At 43.0% G+C, this 14373-nt stretch overlaps 1 protein-coding gene across 7 annotated transcripts in view; it reads left to right on the forward strand.

Moving 5' to 3' along the window:
• Positions 1 to 14224, forward strand: part of RAVER2 (ribonucleoprotein, PTB binding 2) — a 28268-nt gene extending 14044 nt beyond the window's left edge. The window contains exons 4-13 of one of the 7 annotated variants that reach the window (XM_039387174.1): positions 748 to 939; positions 1915 to 2041; positions 2996 to 3078; positions 6277 to 6381; positions 6653 to 6764; positions 7859 to 8082; positions 9403 to 9514; positions 9883 to 10031; positions 11468 to 11554; positions 12673 to 14224. In XM_039387174.1, the coding sequence (XP_039243108.1) occupies positions 748 to 939; positions 1915 to 2041; positions 2996 to 3078; positions 6277 to 6381; positions 6653 to 6764; positions 7859 to 8082; positions 9403 to 9514; positions 9883 to 10031; positions 11468 to 11554; positions 12673 to 12810 (1329 nt within the window). In that variant the 3' untranslated portion in view covers positions 12811 to 14224. Of the gene's footprint in view, positions 1 to 747; positions 940 to 1914; positions 2042 to 2995; positions 3079 to 6276; positions 6382 to 6652; positions 6765 to 7858; positions 8083 to 9402; positions 9515 to 9882; positions 10802 to 11467 lie in introns of those variants that run through there. The other 6 variants (XM_039387170.1, XM_039387173.1, XM_039387172.1 and 3 more) reach the window with 6 other exon arrangements.
• Positions 14225 to 14373: the final 149 nt, after the last annotated feature.

Consider the following 14373-nt stretch of genomic DNA (forward strand, 5'->3'; position numbering starts at 1 on the left):
TCTTGGCAGTAGACACAACCACAGACTTCATATTCTCCTAAAAGGCACCAGATACTGGTGGAATTTGCATTGTCACATGTTTCAGCAGCTGCCCCGGAGCTTGATGAATGACATTTTGATTATTGCAGGCTTCAAAACTGAAGAATAATGAGTTTATAATTCTTACCCTGCAGAATAAAAATTGGTGCAGCATCCAGCTGTATTTACAGTTTGCTTCTGATTCCTCCTTTGTTCTCTATATATGTGTTAAATACATTCTGTAGCTGAGGTTCTCCATGAGACCACAGAATCAGCTAGGTTGGAAAAGACCCCTGAGATCATCAAGTCCAACCTTTGACATGGCACCACCTTGTCAACTAGACCATGGCACCAAGTGCCACATCCAGTCTCTTCTTAAACACTTCCAGGGACAGTGACTCCACCACCTCCCTGGGCAGGCCCTTCCAACGTCTGATCACTCTCTCTGTAGAGAATTTCTTGCTAATGTCTAACCTAAATCTCCCCTGGCACAGGTTAAGACTGTACCATTTAGATTGGAGCGGAGGTGGGAGTTGAAGTAGATAAGTATGAATGCCAAATGTCCTATGAAAACATGGAATTCAACTTACAAGAAACACTTTTGAGACAGGAACGTCCTGGTTTGGGTGGGCATTGATCTCGGTATCAGCTGGGAAAGGTTTTGGAAGAGGTAAGTGGAAATGCTGCAGGGCAGTCCCTGGAATTGGCCCTTTTGCTCTGTTGTTGCAGTTTGCCCAGGATGAGGACGGTGGCACCGGGGACTTCGCCGTGGTCGAGTACGAGAGCGCGGAGCAGGCGGAGAAGGTCCGGGAGCTCACGGATGGAATGACCCTCAAAGGGAGAAGAGTCCAGGTGTCCTACTGTGCCCCTGGAGCGCCAGGAAGGAGCACCTTGGCAGCACTTATAGCAGCCCAGAGGATGGTGAGATACCTGCACACCTCTCCTCAGGATGGGTTGGACACTGGATTTGGGACACAGGGATTCAGCTTCTTTGCTTTAGGAAAGGGAGCCAAGCTTTCGGAAGCGTCAGCATTTTGAGTTGCTTGGAGCAACCTGGTCTAGTGGAAGGTGTCCCTGCCCATGGCAAAGGAGTAAAATGAGATGATCTTTAAGGTCTCTCCCAACCCAAAGCATTCCCTGATTCCATAATTCTGTATAGTCAGTCCAGTTCAGGCTCTTTCCAGGGCAAAGCATGGACACATAGTGCCAGGAAGAAGGACAAAATATGGCCATAAGATATCACAAAGTTACACCTACGTATCTCTGGGATTTTAGTAAATTTAATTTTCTGTGAGAGGAATCATTCCGGTTCAAAACAAAACTAACTGGAAGTGCAGTTGTTTGACAAGCTAAAACTTGGTTTAAAACAGAGAGGAAGAATTTGTCAGTTTTAAGATAAATTTCAAGGTAGGAGAAGAAATAGTTTAATTTCGTGCTCAGTATAAAAGAAAGCTTTTTGCATCCACGTCTTAGCAAATTATTTCCTAGAGAATTGGCTGTGATAAGTGTTACATGGAGGTGTCTTAAATGCAGAGACACAGTTTCATCACTTAGCCAAGTCTAAACCACGTCTTTATAAGGAGATGAGTAGTCTGCTATAAGTGAGTATATGATATTCATGCCAACAGTGCCTCTCTTACTCTCCTTTGTTGATAACTCCATTTCGGTTTAAGGAAAAAAAAAATGTATCTCAGGAGAAATAATATGCTTGAAGTTCTCTTGAAATAGTTTGTTAGGTGTTTCATTGGAAGGAAAAAGAGCAGGAAATAGGGAAGGAAATGTTTTTTTTCTGTGTCAAATGAAATGTGTACACTGACATCACAAAAGTTTGAGGGATTTACATATATTCTTTGTTTTCTCCTGCTTCTGACATTTTTGTATCTCTCTTCATTGGAGATGAGGAACAATAGGAAAGGCTTGCTCCCAGAGCCAAATCCAGTGCAGATCATGAAGAGTTTTAATAATCCAGCAATGTTGCAGATGCTGCTGCAGCCCCAATTGCGTGGCCACGCTGTTAAACCTGGTGAGTTGTTTTAAAACAGAATTCAAAAAAGAACCCCTGTTCTTAGTGGTACAAGGCTTTCAACAGAGAAGTAGAAATTCTGTTTAAAACCTGTGCAGACTGTTTCAGTGTGTTTGAATAGACAGTTTCACATTTTTGAAAGCAAAAGCAAGAGGTGGTTTGCTACGCTCTTGTGTTTGGGTAGAATTTAGTGTTACCTACAGATGTCTTTGTATTAAATCTGTGACCTCTGAATGTTTATAGCAGAAATGGGTTTAGAAAGGAATATCCTCTGCAAGACTTTGGTGAGTTGAAATCTGATTCTAGATTGAATTTTGCAGCCCGAGTCTTTCTGCTGTTATTCCCAACGTAAATCTTTATTCACCTGGATGGTGCCATAGCTGTGCAGAGCATTTCATAACAGCATTAGCCAAAAACATTTCTGTCTTCTCATTAGAGGGGTGTGAATAAACATATAAACCCCAATATAATTGCATTTCAAATGGTGAAAATATTAGAAACAGGACCAGGTAATTAAAAGAGTCAAGTGGGGGTCAGCTAAGAGTATGTGACACAATCTACTGACAGAAGATACCCAGAAAGGGTGTGTGAAGTGACCACTTCAGTGAAGGAACACTTCAGCTAATGTTGAATTTCAGAGCACTTCAGATAATGCTGTGGCCCTGCAATGAGCTCAGGCCTTGCTGCATCTTCCAGGGAAACTCAACTCTGGAGGAGCACCTGGAGAGCACCTTTGAGCTCTCAAATGCTGGGAATTGCAGATCAAAGCTGGGGGTATTGAAAAGTTTCATAACCCTTTCCAGCCTAAAAGAGTCTGTGATTCTATTATAGTGACCTTTGGTACACAGGAAAATTTCACGGAAACCAAATTTAAAATTACAGAATAACTCTTACAAAGATTTTTCTTGCCTGACTTGTAAAATACTGCAATTTTTTTGTGTGTTTGTGAAACAGTTCTTGGAGCATCTGCAGCTTTACCTCACCTTATAAATTCGGCAGTTGGCCCCCCTTTTTTGCAGCTGAACAAAGTTCATCAGGTATGTGACAAAAGAACTTTCATCCAAATAGGTATTTGGGAAGATCTCAGCATGAAAAATCCTCTGCAAGTTGTAAGAACTTACACCTAAACTCAGGTGTTGTCATCAAAGCTGTAAGGAAAGCTCTGTGTTTTGAGATGGGCGTGTAAGAGCAGGCTGTGCTTACTATCCACAAGTGAGTTATTTAGTCCTAACTGAGCTTCTGATTTATTAACACCTGCAAAGGAAGAGAAAATTTGTCATTAGTGACAAAAACTCCTCTTTAAATTTGATCTCGAGGAGCTTGGCACATCCCTTTCTTTTGCAACTGCTCATACATCCTTCCTGTAGAGACTTGATTATTTTATCTTATTCAAACCAACGAGTTTATCTTCATTTTAAAGCTTGCAGGGACCAAAATGTGCTACATATGCCATAAAAATAGTGAATTGCAGATGTTGCTTCTTAGTCATAACCCTCCCTAATGTTATAAGCTGTTTAAAGTGTTCTCAGAGTGCCTGGAATTCCAGATGGACACCAGAATTTCTGAAAGATGCTGTGAAGGGTATTTGGGATGAGTTTGCCCTGGAAATTGGAGATGGGAATATGCACCCACACCAGAACTCCTCCTTGCTGGGTGCACTTGGCCTTGAGCTGAGGTTCTGTCAGGGATTTCTCCAGCTCTGCCAGAAGCCAAAATTCAAATTTAATATTCATGGCAGGGATTTTCATAAATGTCTACAAGGGGTTGGAGTTCAATTGCTTTGACTTACTATTTCTGATGTTTCAGAAGTTCACATTTAAAAACTAGAATCCCCTCAAACATTAGTTATTTGTGCTGTTTTTTTGGCAAACACAGACTTACAGATCTTAAAAAGACCAAACTAAAATGCAGAGATATTCCTTATATTAAGTATATTTAGCCTTTCTATTTTTTCTACTAAAAGCTGGTAGGTGAGTATATTACTTCTGAATAAATGCTACTTAATTTTGCTCCATCAGCTGAACTGCTTTTGTGCATATTAAAAATACATAATTCTTTTGGGTTTTTTTTTTATTAAAATGACATTTTCAGTTGGTGTGTTTAGTTACTGCTGCTCTGTCTTCAGCCTTGGAGAGTCTGTGCTTCCTTGGAAGGCAATGTGAGTGTTTGCTGCTCACAGCTGGAGACAGGCCTGTTTTACACAGTTAACAGTGGGATTGATGATGATCCAGTGGTTTTTGGCTCTGCAGTTGTGCAGCCAAACAACTCAGTATTTTCTCTGTACAGGGACTTACAAGTCTAATTCTCATCCCGGGAGCTTCCTGTCATTTAATCAGCTCCAAACCTGCTCTGGTAGCCTGAGTTTTATTGTCAGTGGTTTGATTATCCCAGTTTCTTCTATTAGACACATTTTTCTCGTTTTAGGTGGACTTATTTTGGACTATTCTCTAAAGCCAGAGAACCAAGTCACTGTTTTTATTGTCTTTAAATGTTGTCACAAACTAGAGACAGGCACCTTTCCAGTCACACTGATTCAGCTTCCTGCATGTCTTGGGTTTGTATTTTGTATTCAAGGTTTTGTAAAGAAGAAACAGTAATTTAGGATGATTATGCCAAAACATTTAAAAAATAATTAATAAAAATGATTCAGCAGAGGGGATTTGAAGGTTATTCATCCAGTAATCTTTTGACTCAAGGTAGCCTTTCAACTTATTTAATTTGTCTTAGTTATAAATTATCATGTGCCAAAATAATACATTTTAAGCTCTCTCAATGGTGTTTTCCTCAGTCATCTAGCAGTTTTTAAATCTTTGTTAACCCAGAGACTTTCCTTTGAGGATTCTGACCAAACTGATTTTTCCACTCTTGTGTTTCTCAAAGTTTTACAATCGGACTGATACATTTTCTTTGTTATGTAGCCAAGTTTAGAAGGAACAGTCACTGGCATTGGAGACAATAAGCAACCCTGGATAATTCCTACTGGAATTCACTAAGACAATTAAAATAGCAGCTGCATAACTAATCTAGATATGGCACATCTTTTTTTTAAAAGGCACATTTCTGAGTCCAGACGACCATATTAAGGGTTTTTCCCAAGGGATTTAACCCTTCCATACAGAGACACAACCTAGGATTGAAAATACTGGTGAGGTGTTACGCAGGAGCTGCCTTCTTCTGGGGTTCCACCTTCATTCCCTGGTTTTGGTGATCTTTCCTATGTAGGAGACTTGATAAAAAATGAGGGAAGCTGTGCTTGTCCTGGTTTGACACAGTCAGTGTCCCATAAATCTATTTTTGCACCACTGTACAAAAAGGTTTGTAGAACAACCTATATTTTACCTGGCAAATCATACTCAGGAGCTGCTACCAGAAGGACAATTTCAATAAAAAGCATACATCATTTTGTCTTTTCAGGTTTATTTTAAGCCACTGTGCTGGGCAGGGCACATAATGCTGAATATATATCAGTAGCAGAGTCTAAACGTGATGCCACAAAATTATTAATTAAGTGGGTCAGTTCTGGTGAGAAACTGACCCAGAATATTTTGAATTAAAAATATTGCTATTTTATGGAGTTGCCAGTCTGTAAGCACTGTGATTTGTAAGCTTTCTAATAGCTTTGGAGCAGGATTTCATGTAGAGAGTTGCCAGTAAAAAAGGGAGGGGGAGAAAGGTATCTGGATATTCCTCTTTGGAGGTAAAGATACTGTGAAGCAGGGGGTGAAAGTCACTCCCAGTCCCAGCAGAGGTCTGTGAAGGTGGAGGTTGTGGATTAGAATTGCAGTGCAGGGCACAAAGCAAATGTTACAGACAATGAAGCCCTTTTTCACAGAGCTCAGAACTCCCTGAGCTCCTCCAGGCTCATCTTACTGGCACTGGAGGTAACTCCAGTCCATCCAGTCAGGCTGTGGGGGCTTCAGACACACTGAGCCCTCCCTGTTGGCTTTCCCAGGGGCTGCAGTGGGGTCTGGGCTGTGTTTGGAAATACTTTGAGCCTTTAGAAGCCATCCAGTGGTTGTGAGGTGAAAAAAAAGACTGGGTGGTCGAGAGCTTAAACCAACTTGAAATAACTTTCTATGAGTGAAGCAAAACTAGTTGTGTGGAGGGAATTGTTATTTTCCTTTGCTGAATTAACTCAAAACTTAAATTCCTTCAAGTAGTAACATCTGAAAATGTTTCAAGAGTGTTCTGTTCTCCATGACTGTCATCTAACACTTGTTTTAATCATTTCTCAGAGCTCAATTCTGGGGAGCACATCCAACCTGCTGCTGCAGAGCCCTGCCCACCTGCCACTGCCCCAGCAGCAGCTCCTGAAGATGGAAAACATCCAGGCTAACAGTGTAAGGTCATCACTGGAACTTTGACTCTTGGGACAGTCTTAAAACTGCTGAAACAAATAATTTTTTCATCGAGTGTCCCTGCCTATGAGAGGAGGTTGGAACTCGATTATCCTTAAGGTCCCTTCCAACCCAACTCCTTCTTTGTGTCTATGATCCAATATAATTGAACAGTTTAGTGTAGCTGAAAAGATTAACTGAATGTGAAAGTTATAAGAAATAGCTGTGGACAGATTATTTTATCATTTACATAGTTTTTTATTCTTCCTTATAGAAACCAGGTTTGCTGGGAGAACCTCCAACAATGCTCCTCCAGACAGTGCTGGGAATAGGGATGATGCCAGCAGTGAGCTCAGGAATGGGAACCCGAGGAGAAGCTCTGAAGTGTAAATGGCATTTTGTTTCGTACCAAATCAGTAGAAATGCTCAGCTTGAAATGATGCATCTGACTGGCTCCCTCTGTACCAAAAGCAACGGAGTTTTAACATTCAGTCTGTGACAGATGTCAGTTTTAAATGCAAATTTCTGTGCCAGTGATGCCCTTTATTTTCATGAGGAAAGCCCAGTTGTGATACTGAGGGTGTTCAGACTGGAGAAGAGGAAGCTTCAGGGAGACTTAGAGCCCCTTCCAGTGCCTAAAGGGGCTCCAAGAGAGCTGGAGAGGGATGTTTGGCAAGGGTCTGGAGAGACAGGACAAGGGGGAATGACTTCCCACTGTCAGAGGGTGGGGTTAGATGGGATGATGGGAAGAAATTCTTCCCTGTGAGGGTGGTGAGGCCCAGCACAGGTTGCCCAGAGAAGCTGTGGCTGCTCCACCCCTGAAAGTGTCCAAGGCCAGGTTGGACGGGGCTTGGAGCAAGCTGGGATAGTGGAAGGTGTCCCTGCTCATAGCAGGGGATGGAATGAGATGAGCTTTAATGTCTCTTCCAACTCAAACCATTCCAGGATGCCATGATCTCTTTTGTTTCCTCCACTGAGCCCTGTGTTGTGCAATCCTAGATGTGATCTGAGTAATGGTCATAACCAGGAGCAAGGAAAAGGTTGCAAGGTGGGGAGGAGGCCTCTTCTGAATATCTAGATTTTAATTTTGGAGAATACTTTCCAGCTCTTTAGTTAAAAGAATTTTTACTAGTGCCAACTGAAGTAGGGTTTCCCCCTCTATTCCAATAGAGGATCCTCTAGGATGTTGTTCCTAGTTTTTTTGAAAGTGAAAGGAAACACAAATTATCATAGTGAATGTTTAGAAAAGCTATTTATTTTATTAAATAGAGTTGTTTTCTTCTGGGATGGTAAAAGAATAAAAACTACCCTCACAATCCATGTCCCTCACAATCCATGGGACAGCTGGGAAATAGATCTGTAGCTGGTCTTCCCATCACTCGGTAAAACCCCCAAACAAAACGTGCTGATAAATCTCGTGTAACAGCAAAGTTTCTCCATTTATGGTTGGCTGCAGCATCTAATCTGCCTCCAATTCCAGCAGCAGCAGGGATGGGCATGCTGCCATTCTTCCCGAATCAGCACATTGTTGGACAAGCCATCCCAGGGCAAAATAATGCTCCAGACAAACCCTCTCCGGGCGAAGCCGTTGTGTCGGGATCACAGCCTTATCCTCAGACCTTGACAACCCTTCCTGCTGCAGCTCTGAGGGCTGGACACACCAAACAACAGAACCAGCTCAAAAGCACTGACACAACTCTGGGGGTAAGGAAGATTGAACACAAATATTTTCTTTCTTTCTTGCATATGGATTTTCTCTTTATTTTAAGAGTTAATGGCAACTTAGTGCAGTTCTTCACCAGATCACAGGATCATCCATGAGACATCTTAAGGTCATTTCAGTAATGAAGAATAGGGAGAGAACAATGATGCTCTTTGGTGGTCCAAGTGACTTAACAAAGGAATCTTCACAGTGCTGGAGGGTTTTTTTTTCCATGGGTTTGCCTCATAGTATTTGATGATGAAATTTATCTCGAGGGCAGTGTCTCTTTTAAAGGCTGAAAACTGAACTTGTGGTTGAATTTCGTGGCTAATCAGGAGCAATTCTAGTGTGTGTGTTTGCATACATATAGAGAAATATAGATATATTTGTGCGTGTATGTAAATTTTCCACTTCTAATCCTTTCCTCCTTAGCCCCAGCTGACATATTTGTAGTCTGTATTAGTTTTTTTATATATTATTTATTCCCTGGGAGAACGATGGGATGGGATTCAAGTTGAACCAGAATGGTCTGGTTATTTCAGAAGTTTTTTTTCTGCCATTTACAGAATTTACTTTTTTATAATATACATAAATACTTTGACATTTATGGGGAAATATATCCAGTGTCGGTATCTGTTAGGCAGCTTTGACAGGTTTGTTCCTATTTCAGAAAATACACTTTTCATTTTTGAAATCATTTTTTACTGTAAAGAAGTGGAATTTTACATAGGTATAGATACAAAATATAGGGTTTATGAGTATACATATAGAAAATCAGTGTCTTATTTCAGCATTTCATTTGGTTCAAAGGAAATGTGAGCCAGTCCTGACACTTCATTTCCACTCATAAACATTTTCCCCTTTTAAGTCCAGGCTTACAAATGGACTGATCAGTGGGATGTGTTGTAATGGCAGATTTCAGACAACATCATCTCTCCAGGGCTCATTTGTCCTTTATTTCCCTGTGTCTCCAAGTGAAAAGAGTTGATTTTGTCTTGGCTGTCTTCAATGCTCACTCCCAGCATCTGGAGTTGTTATGATGATTATTATTCTCTTACTTGCATATAAAAGGTTTTCTGTTGTTTGTTTGTTTTGTAATGTCCTTTAAGAACTTGCAGTCTGAAGAGAAACATTCCTACAAAATAATTTGGAAGCAAAAAACATAGGCAATGTGTCCAGATCGTTGTCCCCAGGATTTATTTTAAAAGTTTTATTTCATAGGGCTAAGTTGTTTTTTTCCAAACCCTTTTGGGACATTTACCTTATTTCTGACAAATTTGATAAAAATATAATGCAAACTGCCCTGTCCACTTGTTTCACAGACTCCCTTGAAAAAACAGACTTCACTGCTTGGGGAACCACCAAAAGAAATTCGTCTGAGCACCAACCCCTACTTGAATTTGGCAAGTGTGTTGCCTGGGATGTGCCTGCCAGGTAAGCAAATGTTTCATGGCTTTAATTGCAAGTTTCCACAACCAGAGTGTGGCAAATGTTTACTCTGTTTGGCTGGTAAATCCAGTGACCACAAAATTTGTCCTCAAGGGAATCTTGCAGTCTGTATTAAAATTTCAGTATCCTGATAGTTAATATTTCGTTTGGGAAGGGTAAATTCTCAGAGGTAATGGGCTTCCTGGTGCAGACAAACTTGTAGAAGCCTTTCACTTCATAGTAGCACTGATTAGTTTGGAGTACAGCCTAATGTGAAGAGGCAAATTTCTGGCTTAATCCCAGAATACAACCTAATTTGTGTGTTTTATACAGCCCGTGTGTTTGTACAAACTGTGTGTTCTTTGTGTTCCCAGCAGCAATTGCCAGCAAAGCCTCCAATCCACAGCAGCAGACTGGCCTTCCAAACAATGTGGTGGATGCTGCTGTGTCTCAGGGAACTGCATCACAACATGCAATGGAGAACTATTTCAGTTACTCTCAGCAGCCTGGGGAGTACACACAGGTACGTGTTTTGCAGCCTGGTTTGTCCCTTGGAGCTCAGCCAGCAGGAATTCTGGCAGACATCCCTGAGATCCCTCCCAGAGCTGCTCATTGTTTTCTCTGTGTGCTCCTGATGCACTTCTTGGCACACGTGTGGCCTGACAGCCCTGAGTGCAACTGGACAGCTCTGCCCAGCATCATGAAACCACTCCTGGGCTCCCTGCACCCAAACCCACCCTCCTCTCGAGACTGAACCTCTTCACTGGCACTTCATCTCTGTCAGTGTTCGGGATAGATTTAGCACAAAGTACATTCCCTGATGAAATCATAACCCTTGGAAAATTGCTTCTTGAGAGCCTGGGCTCAGGGCAGTCACTACAAAAATGACTTCTTATGACTTCTACCTTGGCTTTTGTCTGTCTTCAAAACTCTGAAGTTTTTCTCTTTCCCTTCCTGAGAAGCTTTTAAATCTTTTTGAGCTTTGGCTGGATCCCAGAGAGGAGTGTTCTGCCTTCCAGCAGTTCCTGCACAGCCTGGGGAATTTTTGCAGTCTCTCCAGCTGGTTTCACTGCTTGGGGTGTCTTCCCATGTGCCCCACGTGGTGATCAGAGCATGGCCATAAGGGGGGGAGTCTGGGGAGTGTTGCAGGCTGAGAGCAAGTTCCACAGGCATTGGGACACTGATGACCAGACCCGCCTCCCGGATCAGATCTGGTGGCCTAAAGGGGCTCCAGGAGAGCTGGAAAGGGACAGGACAAGGGGGAATGGCTTCCCACTGCCAGAGGGCAGGGTTAGATGGGATATTGGGAAGAATTTCTTCCCTGTGAGTGTGGTGAGGCCCTGGCACAGGTTGCCCAGAGAAGCTGTGGCTGCCCCATCCCTGGAAGTGTCCAAGGCCAGGTTGGATGGGGCTTGGAGCAACCTGGGCTAGTGGAAGGTGTTCTCCCCGTCCCTCCAAGCAGGGGGCTTGGAACTGGATAGTCTCAAAGGTCTTTCCAACCCAAACCATTCTGTGATTCTATGATTCTGTGAACATTTTGTTTTAACCTGATTATGGGCTTTAAATTTATTCTGATGTCTCCTGGAGGTAGTTTCTAAGCCCAAATCTGTAAACTACTATCCAAAAAAAATCAGCAGTACCGTACTGTTAGTGTTACCAGTATTACCTTGACTACCATGAAGGACTCAAATAGTGTCACATTGCTGCAAAAATGCCACATGTCACCATCCAGCCCTATTGCGCTGTCTGCTCCTTCCATGTAACAGGAATTATTACACTGTACCTGCATTACTGCCAGGGCAGTGGTGCCTTGTGTGTCTTTTAAGGACTTAATCATAGTTTTAAATGTTTGATTTGAGCTTTATCACTTGTATTAAATGTGTTTTGATGCATCTTGGAGAGGTTTGAGGCTGTAAGAATTGTAGACAGCCACGGGAGAGGATTTTTCCTCCTTTATAGGAGGCTGTTCAGCAGTGGTATCATTATGCTCAGGCACATCACTCTACCCAGGCCAGAGTGGATGGGTTTGAAAATGAAGCCTCTGAGGTGAGAAATACCTTTATTTTCTTGCTGTTTCCACTGGCTGTTTCTCCCATGAGCTGTGAGGCTGCTTTAGACACTGCTTTGTGTGCTGGGAGTGGCTGCTGCCCTGGGGACCCCAGGAATGAGGGGCTGGAGAGCGTGGGATGAGGGGTGCTGCATGGTCACCTGCTGCAGGGCACTCCTGGGATTCATACTCAAATTATCCCCTCTAAAAGCCTACAATCCAGTTAGCTGTAAATTCAGGAATATAAAAATACTCCCACCAAGAAACAGCCCACTATAATGGTATTCCCAGTGTTGAATTTCTGAGTATTGGAGGACTGTTTCTTGCCCAAACTGAGGTTTCTGTGACCAAGGAGAAGGACACTCTTTTAAGGAATTATGTAAAGTAAACTATCCCCAAATCCCACATTTTGCTCAAGGAATCACTGCACACCCAAGCTGCTGTGAATGGCACCTCCTGTTAGTGAGACTCGGGTATTTTCATACCTGCTGAGTGCTCATCACTATTGCAAGTAAAAATGAACGATTAAACCTATTTTCTTTCCACTCCTGGTTGATCCTGGATCCCATTCTGCATTTAGGAATCTACAGGTGGATCTTACCCAGACTACAGTACCTGCTTGCAGGTTGTGCCTCCCCTTTTGAGTGGAGCCCAGGGATCCCAGCAGGCATCCCAGCTTCCTCCCCCAAATCTGTTCCCTAAGGTGAGAGGAGATGGAGCGGAACGGCTGCAGATGCTTCTTACTTGTCTTGTGCTGCCACCGAGTGGACTTCAGCCCACGGCAAGCCCAGGCAGAGCTTTCCCACTGCATTCCTGCTCCTGAGTTGCTCAGGATCACACACAGTTCCTGGTGGGTGTGATAAGGGGTTGGTCAGGATGTGCCAGTGTCAGACCCCCTTAGAGCCCCCAGGTGCAGGGGATCAGTGCATTTATGAGTGGTGGCTCTTTTTAGGGAAAGGGCACAAGCACTGACTCAGGAGCTGGACCTTAAAGCCGATGGAGTCAGGCCTTGGGAGTTGCTTCCCAGCTCTTGGTCCTTGGTAATTCCCAGCCTGGAGTGTTATTTATTGACACTGTTTGCTGTGGCTCATGTCACTTGTTTTCTTCTTGCCCTCAGGTGACTCCAGCCCGGAGTGAGAAGCGAAGCTCCTCGTACCTCATTTCCTCCCCGGAGCCCGGCCCTGTGGAATTCCCGGCTCCGGGATCCACAGTGCGTTACACAGAGTCCTCCCTCAAAAAAAAACGTGTGTATTGAGCCTGGAACCCTCCCTCCTGCCTGGAGGGGACAAGGCAGGCCTGGACCTCTGCTATTTATTGCTGCCTTAACTCCACACACATCATCCTGCTCCCTGGGTGGCTGTGGTGGCCCAGGAGGAGCCCCCTCTGTCACACCACATCCAAGGACACGGTACGTATGTGAGGGATGGCTGGTCCTTGGTGGTCTCACTTTCCCTTGGGACAAGAGGGGACAGTGTTGGCTTTGTCACCTGCCCCACAGAGCAGCTGAGGGCCAGAGCACAGTGACTTGGGAGCTGTGGCAGCTCCACCAGCTGAAAGCAATAAATCCCTGAGGAAGGAAAGCTGATCCTTTCTCCAGTCCTCAGGCTGAGGAACTTAAAAGAGGAACTCTTGATAGTAATTATTTTGTATTTTTTTAACTCAGAATGTGTGGGTTTTTTCCAACCTGACTTTTTCCAGGATTAAGAGTTCTGCATTTACAGCCTTGGCATTTTTAATATTTCCTCTCAGTCCTGGAATGGAGTGATACCAAATGTACTCCCAGAGCCTCGGTGATGTTCTCAATAAATGGCTGGTAAAAGGAAGATGTAATACTGTGCTGCCTTGGAATTTTCAGTGGCATTTGGATAGGTGACAGTTGGACAGTGGAGTAACCTTTATCTGCTTTTAGGCTGAGAATCCACAGCTTTTCCTGGGAGGCAGTGATTTCCAGTGTGTGGATGTACCCGTCTAACACAGGGGGTGTGGTGAAGCCCCTCCTCCTTCCACAGGTGTGTGGGACAGCTGAGCCAGGTGTGTCCCAGCTCTTCCAGGGCCACCCACAGCCATTGTTTCCCAGATTGAGTGTATTTTCCTTTTTCCCTTCTTTTTTTTTAAGACTTCTTATATTTTTAGCTTATTCATTAAGAATTGTTCTTTTCTGCTGTCAGTCTTTATAGTTAAAGATTAGCAATCCGTACTTTTGCAGTCAGTGTTGAGAGGTAAAGGAGGAGCCAGCCCTCATTCCAAGGAATCCTTGGAATCCTTTGCCTTGGAATCATGCAGCAAATCCATTTGGACTGAGTTCACCGAGGCCACAACCTTCCTTACTCTTCCTAGTTAATACTGAAGCCATTTTTCAATAGTGATTTTTTTTAAATAAAAAAAAAAAAGTTTTAAACTTTGCCTTCCAGGCTTTGGGATGTGATCAGGATCCGTATTTTCAAAGCTTAAAAACAAAAAATTCCAATCACAATCCCTCCTCCCTCAGCTGCTGGGCTCTGGAACTGGCCCACCCTTTGTGCACAAACAGAGAACAGGAGCCTTTCTGGGATTCTACCTGTATGTATTGATAAATTCACTTGTAATATTTTGTTCCAACTGTTTGTATATGCAACTTTCTCAACTTGTTACACTTTTCAATGAAAATAAATTGTTGATACATATTTAAAGTGGTTTTCTGTGGGAGAAAAACTGTCCTGGACTACTTCAGCCAGGTTAGGTAGGGAAAGGTTGATTTTAAACATGTTCTGACCACTATTCATGTGGAAGTTTTATTTGAAAAGCTCTTTCTCTTTTTAATTTATGATTAAAAAGGTAG

This window comes from Pipra filicauda, unplaced genomic scaffold (genome assembly GCF_003945595.2).
Source record: "Pipra filicauda isolate LSUMZ 115617 unplaced genomic scaffold, ASM394559v2 scaffold539_size335297_pilon, whole genome shotgun sequence".
NCBI lineage: Eukaryota > Metazoa > Chordata > Aves > Passeriformes > Pipridae > Pipra > Pipra filicauda.